The sequence below is a fragment of the Ruditapes philippinarum genome, unplaced genomic scaffold, assembly GCF_026571515.1.
Source record: "Ruditapes philippinarum isolate M1 unplaced genomic scaffold, ASM2657151v2 ctg10835_1_1_1_1, whole genome shotgun sequence".
NCBI lineage: Eukaryota > Metazoa > Mollusca > Bivalvia > Venerida > Veneridae > Ruditapes > Ruditapes philippinarum.
Window position 1 is genome coordinate 5,850 of NW_026864851.1, and position 26,158 is coordinate 32,007.

General features: G+C 32.8%; 1 protein-coding gene across 1 annotated transcript; it reads right to left on the minus strand.

Moving 5' to 3' along the window:
• Window positions 1-332: 332 nt before the first annotated feature.
• LOC132727040 (uncharacterized) lies at window positions 333-25,949 on the minus strand. Its single transcript, XM_060712453.1, has 9 exons — window positions 25,739-25,949; window positions 21,076-21,201; window positions 15,731-15,811; window positions 8,988-9,198; window positions 8,197-8,702; window positions 7,624-7,729; window positions 7,100-7,324; window positions 3,697-4,651; window positions 333-3,194 (listed from the first exon to the last, which is right to left on the minus strand). Exons 1-9 carry the CDS (start codon window positions 25,818-25,820, stop codon window positions 2,538-2,540), a joined length of 2,949 nt encoding a protein of 982 aa, XP_060568436.1. The 5' UTR covers window positions 25,821-25,949; the 3' UTR covers window positions 333-2,537.
• Window positions 25,950-26,158: the final 209 nt, after the last annotated feature.

The window sequence follows — 26,158 nt, forward strand, 5'->3', positions numbered from 1 at the left end:
AAGTGACACATGCGTACTTAGGCTATTTTAATCAGGCGCATGAAAAATAGTTCCATTGTGAATATAAAATATTCTTTTATTATCTTACACTTTCATAATATATGAAATCGAAATCAAAATTTTAATGTAATGAAAAGGTAATGTAGAAACCATGCTTTGGTCAATGTCTATCCAATGTGTACTTTGTGACGTGTACACAAGTTATCATCGGCATGTATATTATGCGGACAGTTCAAAAAAAGTGTTCACCTTTTTTTCATTTGAATCGTTTTCAAACAAAACGAAAGTCGTTTTGGTTTGGTTTGGTTGGTGGATCTCTAAATAAATCTGATTTGACAATTGTTAAATGTTTCTCCCTAGACAGGAGCACTTAATACCTCCTGAGACATTAATCGTTTGTGTTGATTCATGGCGGAATGATGAGGTTGACATGACCTTGCAGAGTTCTCAGAATTTTGTGTATTGACGTTTTCACATGTGTTTTGATGAAGGATTTGAGATATATTCCTGTGTTGATCGTTATTAATATGACTATATTTGTTGATTGAAGAACCGTTTCTGAGGCCAGAAATTTGTACAATATGTGTTGGTGGAACATTACTGTAAAACAATTTTTGGATCAGATATTTTCTTGCACAATGATTAGACAATTTTTACTCTTTGGAATGTAAGCATTTTTGAGCATAGTGGACATAATCTTGTAGTGTTTGTTGATTACAACAGCATTTGTCTTGAACCAGGTTTCTTCGTCAGAAGGTAAGGGTTTTGTTGTTGCAATGTAGAATGGATTGTGTGGAAGTGAATAACCAGCTGGACGTTTATTTGCATATATTTTGTATATTTTGATGGGACATCGATCAGGATTAGAAACATTTGGCTATAACTTTGGTGTAACTTCTCGGATATTTCGAGGATCATTTCCAGTGCGTGTTAACAAAATTCTAAATATTCATGACCGTTTGTGTTGGATTTTAATGTTACGTCTCTCCAACACATATCACGATGTTTAGACCTCCCGCGTAAGCAAAACAGTATTATAAAACCATAATATCTGAAGTATCGAATCTGGTGTTTCACTGTCCAGCCAGCTATTTTTTTTCTGCCATAATATTTCTATTTCTTGGTCTGCTTTATTTGGAAAATTACCCTTGCCTTCCCTTTCTTGCAGTGCATTCTTGCTTTTTTAATACTTCACGAAAATTTTGGGCTAGTAGATATGTATTCACCGTAATTAAATCGGCGTAGCTGGCGGTCAAAGCTTGACATCATACCCCTTACAGTAATAAAAAATCTTGAACGAATGGTAGAGAGTTCAGCAGTCGGGATATTTTGAATTTCCCGACTTTCATTTATTACAGGTTGTTGAAGAAATTCTTTGAAAATTTTAATGTCATACAATGTCTTTGACAAGATGTTTTGATAACTTTGTCCAAGAATAAATTCTTCAATGTTGACATTAGTACTGGACAAAAATCTTGAATGACATTCCGTCGTCTGCAAACGCTCACTTTCAAAATGTGACGATGGTATTAGCGATAAGCGTTCAGTTGCAGTTTTACTTCAAAGTCAACGTCTTTCATTTGACCATATAAAATGTTCCAAACCAATGGTGAACCCTTTTGAGGACGGTTGCTTCCCCTTTTCCGTCAATTTGTACCGATTGACCCGCCTAAAAAATTAGGCCAGCCATATTGTTTTTTGTTGACAAACGGCGTAGGAATACATTTCATGTGAAACGGTACATTAGCATATTATATGCATGGCCGTGCAATACCGTTTTTACGGAGTCGAAAAATCGGCACGGGTATGTGATAAACAGTATTCTTAAATTAGATCATATTTATTATGACCTATTACTGTTAATGTATGGAAAGAATATAAATACAAGTTACAACATGAAGCGGTAAAAGTAGCGTTAATTATAAAATCAAAAACATATCTAATAATATATGTATATATTTCAGAACGCAAATACTACTGGGATGAAAAATGGCAAACGTTCTGAACATTTATAGAAAAATACATGTTTGGATTAGGAATTCTGCACATAAACAGATTGTAACAAAACATGTTCCCGTTAAACAATGAAATGGCATAAAAAAACGAAAATTTAATCTCACTTATAAAAAAATATACACTAAACATTTTAATTAACTTTGTTTTCAAATTGTAATTTTCTAGAGATAATTAATTATTATATATAACGAGAAAGAGCTTTTAAAGATATATTGCCTGGTAAAGGCTTATGATTAATTTTCGAGCAGAATGATCATTTTACACGGAACGATATCTAAAACGTCTTAACAATTAAAACATGACATGAACATGCGTAATTAAAAAAATGAAACAAAAAGAAACGTAAAAATGCATACAAAAATCTAAAAAAGAAAAAAAAAAGAACTAGAACTTACACATACTATGCAATTCTAAGATAACTGAAATTTTAAGATTTTTACATTTGTATGTCCTATTTACATCTGAAGATTGTTTAAATGGGCGTGACTCATAAGAATATCAGCATACCAACGAATCGCTATTTAATCAAGTTCAATAGGCAGGAAGGTACCTGGGCTTTTTGGATCATTAGAAATTTCATTCTGAATCAGACATGAAAGACACGCGAACATGATTTCACTGTCTCGTTTACTTTGTTCATTTTCACGAACCATGTCACAAATACTTGTGTCACTGACTATTTGATCTTGCAGTGTAACGTTTGTAGCGCCGCTAACCACTGTAGCTAGAGTGCAATCAGCTGCTTCTACTTTCAAGTCTTCAATTTCAACAGCTTCATCATTCTCTTTTAAGGAAAATGCCTTGGATGTCTGTTTTTCAGAGTCGTCACCGAGATATGGAATCTTATGCTCGTAATTTATATCAATTGAACCATTATCCATGATGTCTTTTACGTCATCAAAGTGCTGTCCTGGCGCAGGGTTCTCAGAACCTTTAGAAACCACCTCGAAAAAAGAACAATCCATCTTCATGTTTGTAAGGCCAACGGTGTCTTCGAGACAAGTAACAGGATCCATTTTTTGGTTTATAGGTGTAACATGATCCTTATCATTTTCTCGCACAGTGCTGTCGTATTTCTCAGGAATGAGAGTTGAACTTGATGTAGGGAATTCGTCAGGTGTTGCATCAAGTAAAGGACTGGCTTCTTGAGAGCTCTTTTCCAGCACTCGTCGGACAACCTAGTGCAACCGACAAAGTATTTTGTTAAAGTCATATATTTATTGTAACTGCAAGTTAATAAGTACCACTTAATCATAATGAAATTTTGAGATAATTAAGACACTTTTAAATGAATATTTCATTAGTTAAAGTTCTTTCAAAATAAACTTTTAGTCCTCATGTTCAGAATTTTCATGATCAAATAGTACACAGAATTCTCACCTCTTTCCTAAATATAACCTAAACATAAGTGCTTTTGAACGAATTTGATGAACCTTTACGTTTTCTTTGACGATTTTTTATCAATTTCATATTATATTACAATCAATGGAAGATTTCATTTACAACTGACTTAATATTTCAAAATAGATGCAAAACAAATTCATTTTGACGCGTGCTTTGTACGCCAATTTTAATTTAGAATTGCTGAATATAAAAATATACGAAACAACAATATAATGTAGAAAAGAAGCCACTTAATGTGATATTTATCTATTTTAATCTATAAATTGATTACATTACCTTTTTCTTTTTAAGAAATGGTTTTCCATCATATGACAGAAATAGTGCTTCCGGTTCTTTGTATTTCTCCCCATTTTGTTTCGTTATTTCACGCACTAGATTTCTCCTGGCAAAGTCAGCATACAGACGAAGATTTTCAAACTCTTCATGTCCTAACATAAGACAACGGTCTTTCACGTACATGAAGTAAAATGTATCATTTCTTTTTGTTTTAAATGTTTCTGTTTCGCAGTAAGCACTAAACGAAAGCGATAGTACTGTATTCCTAGATTCTCCTGTTTGTTTTGTTACGCTGCCGATAGTGTACTCTAGAAAAACACTATATTGATAAGTGTCAAGAGGTATAGGCGAAAGCGGAAGAAATTGCTTCATTAAAGATATCATGCTTTGTGTCATATTGTGCAAGTCTAACGCAGTCGTTGATTTATGTTGTTTTCTTTGTCGTCTTGTCTTTGTCTTTTCCAATGGAACCACTGAAGCGTCAATTTTCTTTAATTTGTTTGGTATATCTTCATTTCCGTAAATCATTATATCTCTATTTACATGCATTCTTTTTCGTTTTACGATTATTTCTCCAGATGATAATACTGAACACCTGTCAGACAACTGCCCTGAAGAAATTGAAGAACCTGTCAGGGAAGACAGATCCATATCGTCCTCTCCAATTTCCTCTATGACTGGACCATTTGTTGTATTATTAATTTCTCCAGTGGCAGAAGATACAGTATTACTAAATTCTCTTGTAGCTGTTAAATCTACAGTATTCCGCATTCCTTCGTTAGCTAAAGGTAATACCATACATTGAGAAGCATTCGGCAACATATTACATGTATTTCGTATTTCATTATATGGAAAGAATTGTAACATTTCATCACCACAGTTTGGCTTCGTTATCATATGAAACGTTGGCTGGAATTTCTTTCTTTCTAAGACCATGGGCAGTAATGGTGGCACTCTGAAAGAATACTTATTTGATAATCAGTTTTATTTAGTAATTGGCAAACTACGAGGAGTGTTCAAATATGAGTCTATCCAATCACGTAAAATTTGATTCTTCCCATGGGTTTCACTTAATTGTTTATTTTGTTCCCTGAAAATATACCCCTCCAATAGATAAACAAACTTTTAGTCCCCGAATATTATATTTGAAGGCACTTTCATCGTCTTATTTATGTTTACTATGAAGACACCGGAACATTGCAAAAAACTTAGCGTATTTGCGCTTAACAAATTGTCGACCTCAAATATATCATTATAGTTTTGAAAACAAAAAGAAGTCACAATTAAGGTGCAAGTCAGGTGAATAAAGAGGTTGAAAGAGTACAACGACCTTTTTCCGCTTCAAAAAGTCTTGAAATATATAGACACCTTGTGTGATGACGCGTTGACATGCAACAATCTGACATTAACCAAACCTGTTTTGAGTCTCTGTTGTCAAAAGTGTTTGTTTAGTTTTCGAAGAACCTTTGTCTTGTAAAATTTGGCATTAACAGATTTGCGTTACGAAACATCAACTTGTACCCTTAGTTGTAAAGAAAATTACATTACCTTCTCTATACTAATGGTCTTTTTTGCAATGCATGGTCTTTTGACAGACTTTGTAGCCAAGATCTTAGTTAAAACAATATTACAAAACATAGATATACATTACAACCAGAAGACCTTGTATAAGAAGACTCATGAAAAACTGAATATATAAATTTAGTGGTAAACATTGCTAAAGAAATAATAACCTAATTAAATTCAAAAGCGGATTTGAAAACAAGTCCAATATTTATGTTAATTAATTTCCTCATTGGGCTGGAAAGGATGACGACAGACTCGTCAAAATAACGTGTAATGTTTTGAGATTTGTATTCACAATAAAATTGATAAAAGAGTCCCAGTGTGGAACTGAGTTGTTTGCTACCGAAACACAGTTATTATATGTATAAATCATGCTTATGAAGTCGTTCTGCAACATGTCCAAGCACTGTGATTTGAAACGTTTGGTGGAGACAATGTATGTTTGAACGCAACTAAAGATACTTATGTTTTGTTCAGAGTTGAGATGTTCAGAGCCATGTTTCATCGAAATTTTTAATTGTGGATTCATTCATTTTTAAGTCAGGGTGAAGAGGTTTGTTATTTACACGAGAGTATCATGGATTCTGTATTTCTGGGATTGAAATCGATTTACCAGAATTTTGCCCAATAATGTATATTTTGCAAGTTATTGTTAAGAATAAAAGAGGCAGAGTCAGGTAGGTCAACAATAAGATAGCGGCTAGTGTCGTCTGTAAAAACCTGATATTTGATTATATTTTACTGACAATATCATTAATAAAAATAAGGAATAATAGGGGTCCTAAGATTACGCCTTGCGGTACACCAGCTAATATATTACTCAAGTTTGACATTGAATTTCTAATAACAACACATTTTTGACGATTTGACAAATACAAAGTGAATCATTGGTGAAGTTGACCGGATATACCTATTGACGATAATTTACTAAGCAGGCCACGGTGCCAAACACGGTCAAACGCCTTTGAGATATCACAAAAGACCATTCTTATTTCTTTGCCATCATCAAAGACTATACAAATATCGTTAAAAATGAATATTAGTTGGTTGGTGGTGGAGTCCCCTTTCATAAACCCAGATTGAAAGTCAGGAAGAATAGTGTTTGATATTTGATCTTGTTTAGGTGTTTTCGTTTTGGCTCATGAAAATAAACCCTCATGTTTTTTCACCAGCCACGACATTTGCAAAAGACCTGTTTAAGAGACAACTTAGCGCAATACACGAGCCTTCTTTTTCTCATATTTCAGAAAACGGGGAATCCATCTAGCACAGATTTTCCCATTTTCAAATCACGTTTGAAAATGGTATGAGCTGCTCTCTATGAGATACTAGATATATGCCTTGTGGTATATCTTACATCGGTAAAAACTTTTTCTATCACTTTAGCAACCATCTTGACATACATTGCTGTTTAGACCGACGGACATGGAGTGCATCTTCAGTCGAGATTTTAACCCATATTTGATCTTTTAACTGACTACTAACTGATGAAAAAGACATTTCATTTTGTTCGTATACAAAACAGATTTCATAAACACCTTATGACAATGAGACAATTACCGTATTTCAATGACATACACTTTTCTAATAGCAACCATTTTTTTGGATAACAATATACAAGTAGACAATGACAACAGAGCATTAAAGCCAGCGAAGGTGTAGTATCAATGTAAAGCTAACATGTATATCTACCCAAAAATCTTCATTAATTTTTAGTTTTTTTGCAATAGTGTACAATATAACAAACTTATATTTTTTTTGGAGAAAGACACAAAAGCGACCTAGATATATATTAATAGGTTTAACTCACAATAAAATAGTTCAACAATCAAATTACCTCATAAATTCCTTAAATTTTTCTAGAAGAAGATTATTTGATCTTTCTCTCAACGCTTCCTCTATGTACTCTGTGCTCACATTAGAGCCCATGATCTGTTTCCATTGGTTAAATAGCTCGAACATTAATGTTTCGGAATCTCCCCCGTCTCTGCGTACTCTAGTTTCAACATTTTCAATAAAACTTCCAGTATCTCTGCCTCCTCCGACTTGCAAGTGATGACAACTACCTAGGAGCAATGTAAGAGAACCTTACAATAGAATTAAGAGGTATTACTTCCTTTGTTTTAAAAAGGGTGACAATTTCCTAGTGATTAAGGTAAAATAACTGCACAAAATTATCTTTACACAAACATGAAATCGTATTTTGCCTTTACAATTTTGATACAATACTGTATCATTAATGAAATATATTTTTCAGTTCATTTGTTACAAGTCATTAACTAGTTAAGATACTTTGAAACTCTTTTATGAATGTGTGTTAAGATTGTACATTTACTATAGTACTCAGTACTCTTTTTGAACCTACCGTATAATATGTTGAAAAACAACTTGTGGTCAGATGCTGTTAGATTTTTAGCTAGAAACCTAAATATTTCGTCCCAATTAAATCTTGAAGATGACAGATATTCTGAAAATATTTGATCTCATTTTAGCTTATACAAAAATTAATAAATGAATGAATGAATAAATAAATAAATAAATAAATAAATAAATAAATAAATAAATAAATAAATAAATAAATAAGTAAATGAATAAATAAATAATTATAAATAAATAAAAAAATAAATAAACACGTAAAATAGCCTCATATAAATGATAAAATACTTTTACATCTCGACTAAGAGTATGCGCAAAATATATAAGATTAAAAACTAGATAATATCAATTTGATAGATCCCTATCCTGTTTCTTTTATTTAAATTACAATAGATTTAACCACACAGATTGACATGTGCATTTTTGTTAAAAAATATGTTGTGGTGAAATTCTTATTGTATCTACTTAGCAGATAATTAGAATGACAAAGGTCAGAAATATTTGCATGTAAAGCTTATTATAATAACTTGCTCGGTTACAGAATGGATAGGATTTTACCTTTGTTTTGCTCTTGCACTGGACCAGTTAGGGGCTGAACAATAGATATTTTAAGATTGTCAACATTTTCAACAGAAACCGGACATTCCTTGACTAGTTGTTTGTATGACGTGATAGTTTGATGATCGTTACTCTTCTTTAATTGAGTGAGCTCAGTTGGAGAACTGTTACCTTCCAACAGAGGTATATATTGTTCTTCAGCATTCGACACGATAGAAGGCTGAGCTCTGTCATCGGATACATTGCCAATAACAGTCAATTCATGTCGACTCTTGTTACATGTATATTCTTCTATACCTCCATCCATATGCTTTAATGACGTGAAAGTTTGTTGATCGTTACTTTCGTATATTTCATTTTTGCATTGAGTGAGCTTTGTTGAAGTACTGTTAACTTCCAACAAAGCTTGTAAGGTTTTTTCGGAAGGGATATATACCAGGGGTATATTGTCTTCTTTAGTATTCATCAAAGCTTGTCTTCTTCTTCTTCTATTCATTGTACACCGACTGTTTTATAAAAAAAAAATATTTAAACTTTATATTGTCAGATAATTATAGTCAAATACAATAATTTAATAATAATTTCAATATCATAGGTGCTATGTATATTTTACTAAAGATTACTATACTTGATATTCTTACTTTCTTATAGATGGTCATATCAAGCGATATGAATCAAAAAAATACTAGTAACCTTCGAAGTTTGAATAAATCTGTATTGATCAATTTGTAACAAGGTAAGTGTTCATAGAAATGCTCTATTGTCAAAGAAAGAAAAAAAAGAAAACAAACCGTTTCAATAATACTCCGTGATATGCTATAATGATAAGCACAACTGCTGAACCAATCAAAGATGCTATCAGTGTTACGAACACTTGTTTGTCATGATGTTTCACACTATCATTTATTGTCGTATATTCTGAAGTGTTCGTTGCCATCGTTGACGTCTTTATTTTACTTGCATTTATAGTCGTCATCACAGGTTCAATTGTTTTTCGATTGCCTTCATAAGGAAAATTAAATATAAATGATAAGTAATATAGAAATTGACCGTTTCTAAGCAGGTAGAACAATAATTATATCTACAGTAATGCTTCAATATGTAGAGATAAAAAAGAGTTTATGCCTAGGTCACAAATAAAACGGCCGCCGACCGATTTTGGAGACGACCCATATTCAAATTTGACCTAGAAATCACCAAAACAAGCTTTCTGACATATTTCCAGGATATTTGGATCAAAATTGCAGCCACTACAGTGTTATAAAGATTTTTCTATTTTTAACTCCCGTGACCTAGTTTTTGACCGGAGATGACACGTCTTCGAATTTGACCTAGAAATCATTAAAAAAAACGTTCCTGACAAATTTCCAGAAAATTTGGATCAAAACTGCAGCCACTAAAGTGTTAACAAGCTTTTTCTATTTTTAGCTCCTGTGACCTGGTTTTTAACCGGATATGACCCACCTTCGAACTTGACCTAGAAATCATCAAAACAACCTTCCTGACAAATTTCCAGAATATCTGAACCAAAACTGCAGCCAGTAGATTGTTTACAAGCTTTTTCTATTTTTAGCTCCTGTGACCTAGTTTCTGCCCGGAGATAACCTATCTTCGATCTTGACATGGAAATTATCAAAACAACCTTCCTGACAAATTTCCAGAATATTTGGATCAAAACTGCAGCCACTGGAGTGTAAACAAGCTTTATCTATTTTTAGCTTCTGTGACCTGGTTTTTAACCGGATATGACCAATCTTTGAACTTGACCTAGAAATCATCAAAACAACTTTCCTGATAAATTTCAAGAATATTTGAATCAAAACTGCAACCACTAGAGTGTTAACAAGCTTTTTCTATTTTTAGTTCCTGTGACCTAGTTTTTGACCGGAAATAACCCATCTTCAAACTTAGTCTAGAAATTATCAAAACAACCTTACTGACAAATTTCCAGAATATTTAGATCAAAACTGCAGCCACTAGAGTGTTAACATTTATTTTTTATTTTTAGCTGCTGGGACCTAGTTTTTGACCGGCGATGACCAATCTTCAAACTTGACCTATAAATCATCAAAACAACCTTCCTGACAATTTCTAGAATATTTGGATCAAAACTGCAGCCACTAGAGTGTTAGCAAGCTTTTTCTATTTTTAGCTCCTGTGACCTAGTTTTTGACCGGAGATAACACATCTTCAGACTTGAGCTAGAAATCATCAAAACAACCTCCCTGACAAATTTCCAGAATATTTGGATCAAAACTGCAGCCACTAGAGTGTTAACAAGCTATTTCTACTTATAGCCCCTGTGACCTAGTTTTTGACCGGAGATGACCCATCTTCGAACTTGAGCTAGAAATCATCAAAACAACCTTCCTGACAATTTTCCAGAACATTTGGATTAAAACTGCAGCCGCTAGAGTGTTAACAATCTTTTTTCTATTTTTAGCTCCTGTGACCTAGTTTTTGACTCGAGATAGCCCATCTTCGAACTCGATCTGTATTTCATTGAGACAAACATTCTGACAAAGTTTGACAATGATCCAATCAAAACTGTGACTGCTAGACTGTTAACAACCCAATTGTTGACGACGAGCGACGCACGCACGACGACGGACGCCGGACATAGCCCCATCACTATACCTCAGCTTGACCACTTCGTGGTCAGGTGAGCTAAAAAAACCTCAAGCCCCGGCGATATAAAACGATGAACACCGGTGCCTGTGCAAATCTATTTAAATATATGACGTATTGTATTTAGAGTTTAAAACGTAACATATCTTCTTTGAGTGTACTCAAAAGATGTTTATTTTACATTTAAAAAGAGACTGTGTAGCAATTATCATTATTTTCAAGTATCAAATTTTAACGTATCGTTAAGATTTTACCGATTCTTTGACTATCACTTAATTAATGTCCTTGAAAAATAGCGCAGGATAGCTTTTTCAAATGGTGTTATCGTCTAAATACCCTTGTAAACAAGATTTAGTTAGACTGGTTATAACTCAGAGTTTTATTAGCATTGCTCTGTACCCCTAAGAAATGTCACGGTTCAGAACTGTTCACTATTGTTTCATGAACATTCAATGGAGGTAATTCTGATATTTTTTGTGTTAGAGTTGTAAACATTGTCACATATGATGTGGTTGATGACAGAAAATTTATCTAAATTTTGAAGTAACTACCTTAAGAAATAAAGAACTTAAGTGAAAAAGCGTAAACACTAAAATCAGAAATTTTTTAATTCAGTCTACTTGTTGCCATAGTAACCAAAATTTTCAGCATAGGAAGAAAATGGCGTGCATAATCTCCATGCTGCCATCTATCCATATATCAAGTCTAATAAAAATATTTTAAGTACTTTTGGCGTTATCGCGGGATCCAGTTTTGTGGATGGACTGACGGACGGATGGATGGACGGACGGATGGACGGACGGATGGTAAACCTTACCCGGAAGTTGACTAATAAGAATCAATTTGAATAGAATAAGATATGAATTATTAATTTATGATTTTCCTGCTCTTGAAATTGATTAAAATAAGTGAGTCATTGCCAGGGACAAATAACTCATAATTTTAGCAAGATGTCCGCCAACTTTCCTTTCATAAACTTGTTTTATTAATGGTTCAAAATATTTATTTGTTTGTTTGTTTGTTTATGCCCTGCTTTTTACACCGAATTTTAAACATTTTTGGTTTTTATCTCGGCGGTTGACTCACCTAACCGGCATTCATGGATAACTGACCAGTAATTACAAATTTATCTGCAAATCAAAGACTAATATTTCCTACATGACTTCTGAATCAGTGGTAAGAGACGGATAATCATTAGAATCAATGTCCGAGACCAATTGTCACAGAGAAAATTGATTGAGATAGGGACCCCTAGAAAGTAAGAACAACCAGTCTATTTGTTTATATTAAATAGAAAATAATGTTCCATATAGTTTAATGTATAAGTAAAAGTCTCTTTCCTGTGCGTCACTTCGATACCAAAATACTCACACGGGTTTTGTGACAGTCCATGAAAATTCCTAAATTTCTAAACTAAATATCGTTTTCAAAAAGATCATGAAAACCATAAACGACACAATAAAGTCAATCATTCCTTGCACTCTGTGTTACATAATCAAGTAAGCATACTTGAATCGAGGTGTGTGAAATAAATAAGATCTTTGTATTTATACTTTTAGGTTCGCCTTTTGCTCAATAATCTAAGCGATTTATCAACGGTCTTTAAAGCTTTGACTGATTATTAACATTCATTTGCATCTTTAAAAGTTGTAACATAGTGACACTTATGGTTAATTATTTATACATGTTTTAGTTATCTTAATTGATTTATTTGATTATCAACATTTAATTAGTTTTGATTGCAAACTTCATTACTTAATTGTATATCGATATAATATACATTTCTTTGGAATGTTGTTTCATAAAATTTGAAAGTTTAACTACATATACATTTCTGGCAGTGAAATTTGCCTGCTAGCTGACAGATGTTGTTTATTTCTATTATGGTATTTCAATATTTAAGTACATTTCGTCAAATTAGACGTTAAAATTACAATTAAATATAAACCATTTTAATTGTTGTGATGAGTGTTTATCAATATAACATTTGACCAAAAGTCAAATTTGAATATGTAAATGTGCTTTTGATTGGTTATAGGGCGTAACAAACGTTTGTTATACTAAATGTGATTGGCTACTTTGTTATGTCATTTAGCTGTCAGAAGCACGTGCAAAGTCATAATAAAAAGCATTGTATTGTTTTAACAGGAGGAGTCTCTCGTAGTTCTGCTCTAAAGTAACTTAATTTATGTTAAGGACAATATTTCAATAAATCACTATACGATCGTTTCGTTTACGTTTGTTAGTTATTTTATTAAATAACGTTTCAAGGTACACAATATCGCATCAAAAGGGGAAAACTGTGCACGGGATATCGTTATGAGCGATTTATCGTTTCGATATCGTTATAAAGGGTGTTTACTGAACATCTTTCACGTATTAAAACATTAATGCTTTGTACACAATTTATTTACGGAGGAAGGCGGCAGACAAAGATATACAGAAATAGCATTGCTTCCTATTCAGTTTGTCAGTTTTATAGAAGTGTCGAATAAATCAGTTTACAAACCTACTTTTGTCAGTGGCCTAGTTTGAATAAATTTTAAATAATAATAATCATCCATCAATTAGTTCTGTAGAAATAGACGTATAAAGGTATTTATATTTTTAGCTTTAGCGGCCCCTCAAAGTTTATATGAGCAAACTTGATTAAAAGACTACCTAAGAATACTACATACAAAGTTTGGTGATCATCCATTAATTACTTCTGTAAAGAAAAGACATTTAAAGGTATTTCTATTTTAGCTCTAGAGACCCCTTAAAGGGGCCAATTAAATTAATATGAGCAAACTTGATAAAATACTACCAAAGAATGCTATATACAGACAAAGTTTGGTAATTATCCATCAATAAGTTCTGTAGAAATAGACATTTAAAGGTATTTCTATTTTTAGCGTTAGCTGCCACTAAAGAAGGCAACTTTAATTAATATGAGCAAACTTGATATAAGACTATCCAAGAATGCTACAGACAAAGTTTGGTATCACCATCAATTAGTTTTGTAGAAGATGACGTATAAAGATTCTATTTTAATCTTACGCGGCCACTAAAACGGTCAATCAAATTAATATGAGCAAACTTAATTTAAGACTACCCAAGAATGCTACAGACAAAGTTTGGTGATCATCAAATCAATTAGTTTTGTGGAAATAGACGTTTAAATGTATTTCTATTATTTGCTTTAGCGGCCCCTTAAAGGGGCCAATCAAATTAATATGAGCAAACTTGATAAAAGACTTCCCAAGAATGTCAAAGACAAAGTTTGGTGATCATTCATCAATTACTTCTGTAGAAATAGACGTTTTAATGTCTTTCTATTTTTAGCTTTAGCGGCCCCTTAAAGAGGCCAATCAAATTAATTTGAGCACAATTGATATAAAACTACCCAAAAATGCTACAGAAAAAGATTGGTGATCATCCATCAATTAGTTCTGTAGTAAAAGAAAATGTTTTAAGGTTTTTCTATTTTTTAGCCCTAGAGACCCCTAAAAGGGGCAAACCACTTTAATATGAGCAAACTTGATAAAAGACTACATCAGAATGCTACAGACAAAGTTTGGTGATCATCCATCCTAGTTCTGTAGAAGAAGCTGTTTAAAGGTTTTTCTATTTTTAGCCCTAGAGACCCCTAAAAGGGGCAAACCACTTTAATATGAGCAAACTTGATAAAAGACTACCCAAGAATGCTACAGACAAAGTTTGGTGATCATCCATCAATTAGTTCTGTAGTAGAAAATGTTTAAAGGTTTTTCTATTTTTAGCTCTGTTGACCCTTTAAAGGGGCCAATTGAAATGACATGAGCAAATTCAAGTATAACTGTCACAAGGATGCTACAGATCAAATTTAAAGTAAATTTGCCCAGCATTTTCAGAGAAGAAGACGACTGTTTACGCATGACGACGGACGCCGGAGCATCCCCTTTTTATACTAATAGCTCACCCTGAACCTTCGGTTCTGGTGAGCTAATAAAGTCTTTAATTAAAGATGCATCAAAGGCAATCTACCCTGTGGGCCTCATTTTATCCCTTTTAACAAATTACTATAATTCTTAAACCTCACATTTGCTTTAAGATAATGAAAGTTTATTATCAGTTTTACGAGTGATGAAAACAATTTCTATGGAGCAAGGATCAAACGGAATCGGCTTTTTTGATATGTTAGAATTTCCATCCATAATGTAATTGATAAATGGCAAAAGTAGTCGTTACATTTAATTTATTGAACTTGTTGAATTAATTATCATGCTCGCTAGAATTTCTCTTTATACATATATTTCTGAATAAGTATACTGTATGTGTTAAACTGTTTAAAATTAAAAGTGCGTTAACATTAATTTTCATAGATGGTTAAATCAGCTTTTATAGGTCTATTACCCCATAGAGAAGCAACTAACAAAGAGGACTAGGTTTGCTAAAGTAGCGACATTACAAATACAAGAACGATTTTTTAAAAAAAAGTGACCATTTCACCGATAACCAATCCTCTATTTATATAATGGTACTTACAAAAGTCATCCTCTTACCAGAGGCGTAACAGATACTGCTTTTAAAAACATCTAAAATATTTTCAAGATAAGTCGGCTGATCTTAATAACTTGAAAGTAGAATATTTGATTATACACAATTTTAGAAATGTGTCTGTTTAGCAATGACTAAGAACAGTGGTAAAATCAAAGTGAACTTGGAAAAAACAATTTTACCTCATAGCAATAAATATCTGAACAAATATTAAATTGATATTCATATTAAGCTAACGAGTAACAGTTTTAATGCAATAATTAAGAAGGGGTTTTAAAAGTGATACGCGCTTCACATCTGTACATTACTAAAATATTGGCAACAATTTTTAACCATGGCCAATACAACATCTTACATTGTGAATTATTTTTGTAAAGACTATACTCACTAGGTCGTTTTGTCGCATTGCGTTTCCTTCTTCTAAAAAGTGGACTTTTAGGAACATACTTTAGGGTTTGTAGTTCTTTTCCTGTTTAATAAAATTAAACATAACACATGTTATATAATGCAAATACAAGTAGGCGAGCTTTTCCCAAAACACAAGACTAAAGTAATATATCACATCCGATTCCAAAAAAAAGATCTTTGCTATTGTCCTCTGTTTAGGTTACGTATGGTTTTGGTTCAAATAAAGTTAACTTTAGATAGCACAGTTGAGACATAAGAGATGTAAAAAAAATCTATAAAACATAACATACATTGGACAAATAAGTTTCTTTTTTTTTTTTTTTTTTTTTTTTTTGACAGGTATAATAAATAAAGATGGCTAAGAAAATAGATTTAACTCTGAAGCTGTCTCAAAACGGTCTTGAACCATTTTAAATCAAGGACATAAAACCCATGTTAATAATTAAGTAAATCTAATGAGATTTTCACATACATGTAGTTCTTTTGAATTTGAAAAAAAGAACATGAAAAGGGACATATGATTGATAAAAGATGTCGTGAGAAAAGAACAAATCGGGACATAAATACAAGTTGAATATTCTTACTATTCATATAACACAAAAATGTATTACTACTATGTGATAGTATAAAACTACTCGACCAAATGCTCATAAACAAAGATTTGATCAAACTGAACAATATGCTGTTATTTAACGATGATTTCTACCCAAAATTTCAGAACAACAATATACAACTTATTATAAATTTATTTTCAAAAATACGGATTTGAACAATATCAAAAATGATATTGTCTGTACTTCTATATTATTATGCCCCCGCCATGTAATGGCCGGGGCATATAGTGTTACCCTGTTCCGTCCTTCCGTCCTTCCGTCATTCTGTCATTCCGTCATCATCAGTTTCCGTTCATTATCTTAGTAACGGTTGCACATATTCAACTCAAATTTAACATATGGATATGTCATGAGAAAATACAGGTCAAGTTCGAATTTGGTCATGGTTCGATGATTTTTGGCAGAGTTATGCCCCTTTTACTTTGAAAATAATATGAAATTTTCAGTTTCCGTTCATTATCTCCCCAACGGTACAACACATTCAACTCAAATTGTACATATGGATATGTCATGAGAAAATACAGGTCAATTTCGAATTTGGTCATGGTTCGATGATTTTTGGCAGAGTTATGCCCCTTTTACTTTGAAAATAATATGAAATTTTCAGTTTCTGTTCATTGTCTCCCCAACGGTAAAACACATTCAACTCGAATTGTACATATGGATATATCATGAGAAAATACAGGTCAAGTTCGAATTTGGTCATGGTTCGATGATTTTTGGTAGAGTTATGCCCCTTTTTCTTTGAAAATAATATGAAATTTTCAGTTTCCGTTCATTATCTCCCCAACGGTACAACACATCTAACTCAAATTTGACATATGGATATGTCATGAGAAAAAAAGGTCAAGTTTGAAATGGTCATGGTTCGATGATTTTTAGTAGAGTTATGCCCCTTTTACTTTGAAAATAATATGAAATTTTCAGTTTCCGTTCATTATCTCCCCAACGGTACAACACATTCAACTCAAGTTTGACATATGGATAGGTCATGAGAAAATACAGGTCAAGTTCGAATTTTGTCATGGTTCGATGATTTTTGGTAGAGTTATGCCCCTTTTACTTTGAAAATAATATGAAATTTTCAGTTTCCGTTCATTATCTTAGTAACGGTTGCACATATTCAACTCAAATTTAACATATGGATATGTCATGAGAAAATACAGGTCAAGTTCGAATTTGGTCATGGTTCGATGATTTTTGGCAGAGTTATGCCCCTTTTACTTTGAAAATAATATGAAATTTTCAGTTTCCGTTCATTATCTCCCCAACGGTACAACACATTCAACTCAAATTGTACATATGGATATGTCATGAGAAAATACAGGTCAAGTTCGAATTTGGTCATGGTTCGATGATTTTTGGTAGAGTTATGCCCCTTTTACTTTGAAAATAATATGAAATTTTCAGTTTCCGTTCATTATCTCCCCAACGGTACAACACATTCAACTCAAATTTGACATATGGATAGGTCATGAGAAAATACAGGTCAAGTTCGAATTTTGTCATGGTTCGATGATTTTTGGTAGAGTTATGCCCCGTTTACTTTGAAAATAATATGAAATTTTCAGTTTCCGTTCATTATCTCCCCAACGGTACAACACATTCAACTCAAATTTGACATATGGATAGGTCATGAGAAAATACAGGTCAAGTTTGAAATGGTCATGGTTCGATGATTTTTGGTAGAGTTATGCCCCGTTTACTTTGAAAATAATATGAAATTTTCAGTTTCCGTTCATTATCTTCACAACAGTACAACACATTCAAGTCAAATTTGACATATGGATATGTCATGAGAAAATACAGGTCAAGTTCGAATTTTGTCATGGTTCGATGATTTTTGGCAGAGTTATGCTCCTTTTACTTTGAAAATAATATGAAATTTTCAGTTTCCGTTCATTATCTCCCCAACGGTACAACACATTCAACTCAAATTTGACATATGGATATGTCATTAGAAAATACAGGTCAAGTTGGAATTTTGTCATGGTTCAATGATTTTTGGTAGAGTTATGCCCCTTTTACTTTGAAAATAATATGAAATTTTGAGTTTCCGTTCATTATCTCCACAACAGTACAACACATTCAACTCAAATTTGACATATGGATATGTCATTAGAAAATACAGGTCAAGTTCGAATTTTGTCATGGTTAAATGATTTTTGGCAGAGTTATGCCCCTTTTACTTTGAAAATAATATGAAATTTTCAGTTTCCGTTCATTATCTCCCCAACGGTACAACATTTTCAACTCAAATTTGACATATGGATATGTTATGAGAAAATACAAGTTAAGTTTGAATTTGGTCATGGTTTGATGATTTTTGGCAGAGTTATGCTCCTTTTACTTTGAAAATAATACGAAATTTTCAGTTTCTGTTTATTATCTCCCCAACAGTACAACACATTCAACTCAAATTTGACATATGGATATGTTTTTGGAATGCCTAGGCCCAGTTCGAATTTGTTCATTGTTCAATGATTTTTGGCAGAGTAATGCCCCTTTCACTTTGAAATTAATATGATTTACAGTTTCTGTTCATTATCTACCCAACAGTGTTACATATTCAACTCAAATTTGACATATGGATATGTCAAAGGAATGGGCAGGTCAAGTTGGAATTTGGTCATGGTTCGATGATTCTTTTGGCAGAGTTATGTCCCTTTCACTTTGAAAATAATATAGATACATCTTAGGAATAAGCAGTTTAAGTTTGAATATGGTCGTGGTTCAATGATTTTGGACAAACTTGTCTTTCTTGAATATTGGAAAAATTTTGAACTTTCAGTTTCAGCACTCATACTTTTGTGGAAATGTATGTAGCCATTATTTTGGCTACAAATATGAAATATGCTATTTTCAAAAGGTTAAGACTGAATAATTTCAGTGCCTTGAACATTGTATGGAAATGGTTTGTGTTAACATTGAAAAGTTTTAAGGGCTTTGAACTTAAAATGAAAACAATAATTTGTGCAAACAAATTTGGAACTAAATATTATAACATCTGAAATTTTGGCTGCATGCGGGGGCATCCGTGGCATGATGACACATTTCTAGTGTGTGTTATATGTGATAACTGTTTGTACATTTTTGCAAAACAAATTATGATTTATTTCATGATAAGTATGCCCATCTTTGAGTAAAATAATTTTATCGCAGAAATTTATTGAAATCTCTGAAATTCTTACTGAAAATGTCTAATTCGAATGATAGCATGTAAAAACTATCTATAACAAGAGCCATGTCAACATGACCATCCCCCGCCGAATGTGTTTGCTCATTGGAAGAATGTATATGTAGTAGAGCGGAATAATTCCATTTTAAGAGGTCTTTTGGTAATGAAAACTGATGGCTATAGTGATTACAGATTTGAAACCTATGTGAATACTGATGGCTGAAAATAACAAAGGGCAATTACTGAAAAATAACGCAGGGTAGGTTATCATTCTTGTGTGCTGCATCCCTCCTCAGTAAAATCTATCCACCTATGAAGTTTCAAGTTGATACCTCAAATACTTTTTGAGAAAAAAATTGAATTGAAAAATTAACAAAGGGCAATAACTCAAAAAATATAAAAGGTAGAGTTATCATTCTTGTGCAGTGCACACCTCCTGAGTGAGATCTATGCACCTATGAAGTTTCATTTTGATATCTCAAAGGCTTTTTGAGTTATGCTCTGGACAAAAATTAATTTTGAAAAATAACAAAGGGCAATAACTCAAAAATAATGCAGGGTAGAGTTATCATTCTTAAGCACTGCACTCCTCCTCAATGAGATCCATCTACCTTTGAAGTCTCAAGTTGATACCTCAAATACTTTTTGAGATAAGCTCTGGACAAAATAGCATGAAAAAAACAAAGGGCAATAACTCAAAAATTGTATAGGGAAGAGTTATCATTCTTGCGCACAACATTCCTCCTTAGTAAGATCTATCCACCTATGACATTTCATGTTGATATCTCAAACACTTTTTGAGTTATGCTCCACTCAGGTGAAAAATTAGGTATGAAAAATAACAAAGGCCAATAACTCAAAAATTATGAAAGGTAGAGTCATCATTCTTGTGCACTGCACACCTCCTGAGTGAGATCTATGCACCTATGAAGTTTCATGTTAATATCTCATAGGCTTTTGGAGTTATGCTCTGGACAAAAATCAATTTTGAAAAATAACAAAGGGCAATAACTCAAAAATCATGCAAGGTAGAGTTATTATTCTTGTGCACTGCACTCCTCCTCAATGAGGTCTATCCACCTATGAAGTTTCAAGTTGATAACTCAAATACTTTTAGAGATATGCTCCGGACAAAAATGTCGGACGGAAGGACGGACGGACGGACGGAAGGACGGAAGGTCGGACGGACGGAGACTATTTCTATATCCTCCGCCGAAAATTTTCGGCGGGGGATAAAAAAGCTGCATTCCCTATTAAAGGTCCTTTCTTTAACAAAAACTGCCAGTTTTTTTAATGACACTATATATTCATATTGTGGCCTTCTATATAGTGTAAAGAATTTAAAACATAACATATGTACTTTGTGTGAAGTCGAAACATATTGATTTTACATTTATAAAGAGACAGTGTAGCAATTTTCAATATTTTCGAATATCAAATTTGAGCTTAATATTTCTTTAAAGATCAGAAAATAAAACTTTTGTAAATTTGTTAATAACAAAAAAAATCAACAAAAAAAACCAACTATATTACCATATGGCTGCAAGCTGCCTCGTGGCAATGTGTCGCTCATTTCATACCCGGGTAAAGACAATAAACGAGTCATGCCTTGCTTAACATAATCATTTTCCAGCGACCTTTCAAAAGGTCGAGTTGCTTCTAAAAAGAAAGATAACAAAACAAAACAACTTCAAAGTCAACTGGTGATGGTTAGAGGTCAACTGATCATATTAATAATTCAATAAATATTAAGATCTTATATGATATTTTCAATACACAGAATGCGTTCATCAATAATAGAAATGTGGATGACATTCTTCATATACTATAAGTTCTGGAAAAAAAGCAAAATCAATAATCATGGGGGAGGAACTGTTACACGTCAAGAGTTCGTGTGATAACTGTCTCGGAGTTCGTCGGAAAACAGTTGTATATACTACAAAAACACTCGTAAAATATGATGATTTTCATTTATAAAAAGTGATTTTTAGGTGCTAAATAAAACTGTAATGATTACGGTTGCCTTACACCTTATATTATATGTCAAAAACTTTTTCATAGTCCATTTTTCATCTCCCCATTGCTTAAAACCTGGTAGTTTTGAGCAAAATTTCCAGAATATTTGCCAACTCTCAAGTTTAGACCTGTTTATTTCTTATCTTCATCCGTGCAATACATAATTATCTAATTACAAAATGTATAATGCCAAATTGCAAACATAATCCATGGCTAACAAATTTACACCAAATTTTTCAAATGACCTGGAGTTCTTGTGATAACTCTTAAGACGTTCTAGAGTTCTTATGATAATTTTTTTACTGCCAGTGTAATATTGTGATACTATATTCCGGATTGATGCACAAAAAACATCAATAATACATATGCATCAACTGTACGCGCACGTTGACATTTATAAACACTTAATTACTGAGCTAGCCTTGCAAACTGGTGCTTATATAATACTCAATAATATATACTATATTATATAGCTTGATTGCAGTTAATTAGTTTCACGTATTTGTTTCCTCCCATAACTTAAGGATAGAAAAACCACCAACAACACCTGAATATAAATTAATTGTTTTTACTAAACGTTTCGGCTTATGACTTCATCAGGACAAATATTCCTTGAGTAGTAATGCCAATTATTTTCCATTTATAAAAGCGCATGAAAGCAGAGAACAGCTTAATTCAATTGCAATTTTCGGCAATTTTAGCACTTGGGTATTCTGAAAGTACATGCAGTCCGATGAAAAACGTGTATTTAAAGGTTCTGAAGTTGTTATTATGTATGCGCTGGAAATATAATTTTTGCTTTTTTTCTTATTATATTGTGTCATATTATGAGTGTTCTATACTATTTTGTTGTGACACAGATCACTTAACAGACTGAAATGTACTTTTAATTCCTGCAACATTTAATTTTAAGTGCTGCTGACCGCTGAAATTTATTCATAAAAAGAATGGTAAGCAGGTATATAAAACTGCCTTATCTTGAAATTTCTTCATATTTTGAAATGCAATCACTAATAATGGCATTGATAAGTCAGTTGTATAACTATGGCCGGATAACACCAAAGCAATATTCCCCCGGCGTCGGATCAAAACATAAGTTAAAGATATTAGCAGCCTAACAGCCTAAAGTTCGCATCCTCACAACCTAAAGAAAACACATGAAAACGGTCAGAAATGCATGAGGATCATTTCACACATTTTGCAATATCGTGTGTTACGGCACCATATGTAAAACGGCACCATTTGTAAAAAAATCGGAACCAAATACGAATTTTTTTGCCTTTTTGCCCTGCACCAAATGTCAGTTTACAATCACCACCACCACCATTACTACTTTATTGTACTAGTTCTACTGCTAAAGGTAATACTGCTACTTTTACAACAACAAAACGTACGTACAATTGCTACTGGTGGTGGTGGTGATGATTATGATGATGATGATGATGATGATGATGATGATGATTATTATTATTATTATTATTATTATTATTATTATCTTGTTGGTGCTGGCGACGACGACGATGTTGATAATAATGATAAGACTATGTTATAGTACAGAAAATATTACCCCTATATATTACTCCAAGTGATTTTGTTTGCATTTTATGAATGGTGCATCTTTTCTTACTTATGGTGCATATCAAAAAATATTTTACATATGGTACCGAAAATACTGACATTTGGTGCAGGGCAAAACGGCAAAAAATTTCGTATTTGGTTCCGATTTTTTTACATATGGTGCACCATTTTACAAATGGTGCCGTTTTACATATGGTGCCGTAACAATCGTGATCTTTGTTTTTAAAGATGTTAATTTATATATATATATATATTTTTTTTAATTCTGACGCTTTGAAATTTGAAGTTAGCAACCAAGCAGCCTGACAGCTTAAAAAATGCATAGTACAAACATGAAAACCGTCGCAAATGTTTCTGTAGCGCTTACTTATAACTTTCCATAACTTTTTGCAACATCGCGATCGTTTTTCTTGAGAGATAATGAACTATTTTGTTTTCATTCTGACGCTTCGAAATTAATGAATTTAGCAGCTTTATAGCTTAAAGAAAACTAAGAATAGTACAAAAATGAAAACCGTCCGAAATGCATCTGTGGCACTTACTGATACGATTCCACGCCTTTTTTCAATTTCGTTATCTTTATTTTTTAAGTTTTTTTTTCATTCTGACGACATGAAAACCGTCGGAAATGCATCTGTGTCACTTACTTATGTCATTCCACGCTTTATTTTATTCATTCCGACGCTTCGAAATTTGTGAATTTCGCAGTCAAGCCGCCTAACAGCCTAAAGAAAACTAAAGATATTACAAACATTAAAACTGTTGGAAATGATTTGGTAGCACTTACTTATACATTTCATACACCTTTTCAATATAATGATATTTTTGAAGTTTTGAACTTTTAAAAGTTTTTTTTCTTGCGTGTGAAGTTGGCTGCCTATCAGCCTAAAGAAAACTAATGATATTACAAACAAGATAATGGTCAGAAATGAATCGGTAACACTAACTTAGACTATTCTTTGCCTATTTTCAATATCATGATATTTTAAAGATGTTGAACTTTTAAGGGTTTTTTTGTTGTTGAATTTTTTCCTGACGTGTGAAGGTTGCAACCCAGTACTTTGGCAGCCTAAAGAAAACTAAGGATAGTACAAACATGAAAACCGTCAGAAAGGAATCGGTAGCACTTACTAATACCATCCGACGCCTTTTTCAATATCGTGATCTTTAGTGTTTTTTTTTACATCTTGAACTTTATTTTTTCTTTTCATTCTGACGCTTCGAACTTTTTAAAGTTAGCAGCCTAGCAGCCTGGCAGCATTAAGAAACTGAGAATAGTACAAACCCGAACACCGTCGGAAATTCATCTGTGGCTGCTAACCTCACAAATTTCGAAGCGTCAGAATGAAAAAAAAATCAATATCTTAAAAAAATAAGATCACGATTAATTAAGTGATTAATTGGATATTTAACAACATTTAAAGCAAGGGAATATCAAGTCAGGTTATTTAAAGGGTAAGTAATACAGGCAAGGAAAAATCACGCAAAAAGATTGATCTTATCAATTGTACCAGTAATATAAATATGGACCGTATTAAGCCGTGGCGGAGAAGACTCTAGAGTCTATTTAGTTTAAGGACCGAGCTGACCCTGATTCGTTCATAGTACGTACAAAGGGAATTCAATGGGTTTCTACCGCGAGAGTGATGACCTTTGAGCGTTCTAGTAAAGAGTGCACATCGGAGTTTGTGTTGTGTAAGTTCATAGGCGCCGTAATTTACGTTCCGCGGCATTGTTATGATCCTCACTGCGGTTTTAATCGTTTCCAACCCGACCATGTATTTCTACCGCGTCTTAGGTCTCCATGATGAAAACTCAAGAAGGTGAATAGTATTATAAAACTGAAGTTATGTGGGAGTAATGGTATAATCATTTTGAAGTAGGAATCTCAAAAAAGTAATAAAACAAAAACACGTGTATACTCTACAAGATGTAATTTTATTCTCCTAAAATCCCTAACATCGATACGCTGACTAGGCTTGTTACTAAGCATGTGCAATATGTATATATTTATAAATTAGCTAGTACATCATGTCGAAGGTTATCCCAAAACTAATTGAGTTGTAGGCATTGTCTACGAAATTCGCGTAAGCCCTCGTCTAACCACTTTCAATATTTTAATTGTTTCATCCCTCCATATCAATATAGGATACCATAAAATGGTAACGTGAAAGGCCAATTATGAATATACAAAAATATTCTTTGAAGATACTCTAACGATTCGATTTGACTGTTTCAGAATAAGGCATAAATACGGTAGCGGATTTTTTTGAATATTTGACACATATGGCGCAAGTCACTGTATAAAACCTATTCGGGTGTATTTTGTACAAATATGTAAATATCGGAAATTCCATTCTAAAATTAGCTATAACGGGAAACCCATATAAAGAAAATCGTATTATACATGTATCATTAAATTTGGACGGGTATCAAATGAAAATAGATTTATAATAATAACATATATACACATTAAAATTGCATTTCATGTAAGGTGACAACAAACTGGAAAATAACAAATACATTTCAATAAAGCTCTGTAAAAGGTCATAAACAAAAGTTAACGTTAAAATATCTCTTGAAGAATGAATGATAAACTCACGTAGTGTTAAGGTGATATCTGTGTCAACTAAGAAAACAAACAAAGTCCAAATTAAATTCATGTTGAACAAGAACAAATTCATTGTAATGCCTATGTCCTGACACCGCGGAACGTCCAATCACTGCCAAATTTGAAAGTTGGCTCTGGTCTTTCTTGTGTTGCACAATCAGTTAAAGGTAGACTACCTTTATTTCAAATTAACATGTCTTAGGTGAAAATATTACATGTTCGTCAAAAGTCTAAGAAACTGTTTGTAAAAATTAAAACCTGATGAAATGATAACTTTAAAATAGCATGGTTCAGTTATGTGTGCAATGAAATAAACTTTATGCTATTAAGTTTTCCCACTGAGTCATATGTGCGGCACTTCGCAAGTTCATACAACTTTACATAAATTTATAAAGGGGTTAAATTTGGGAT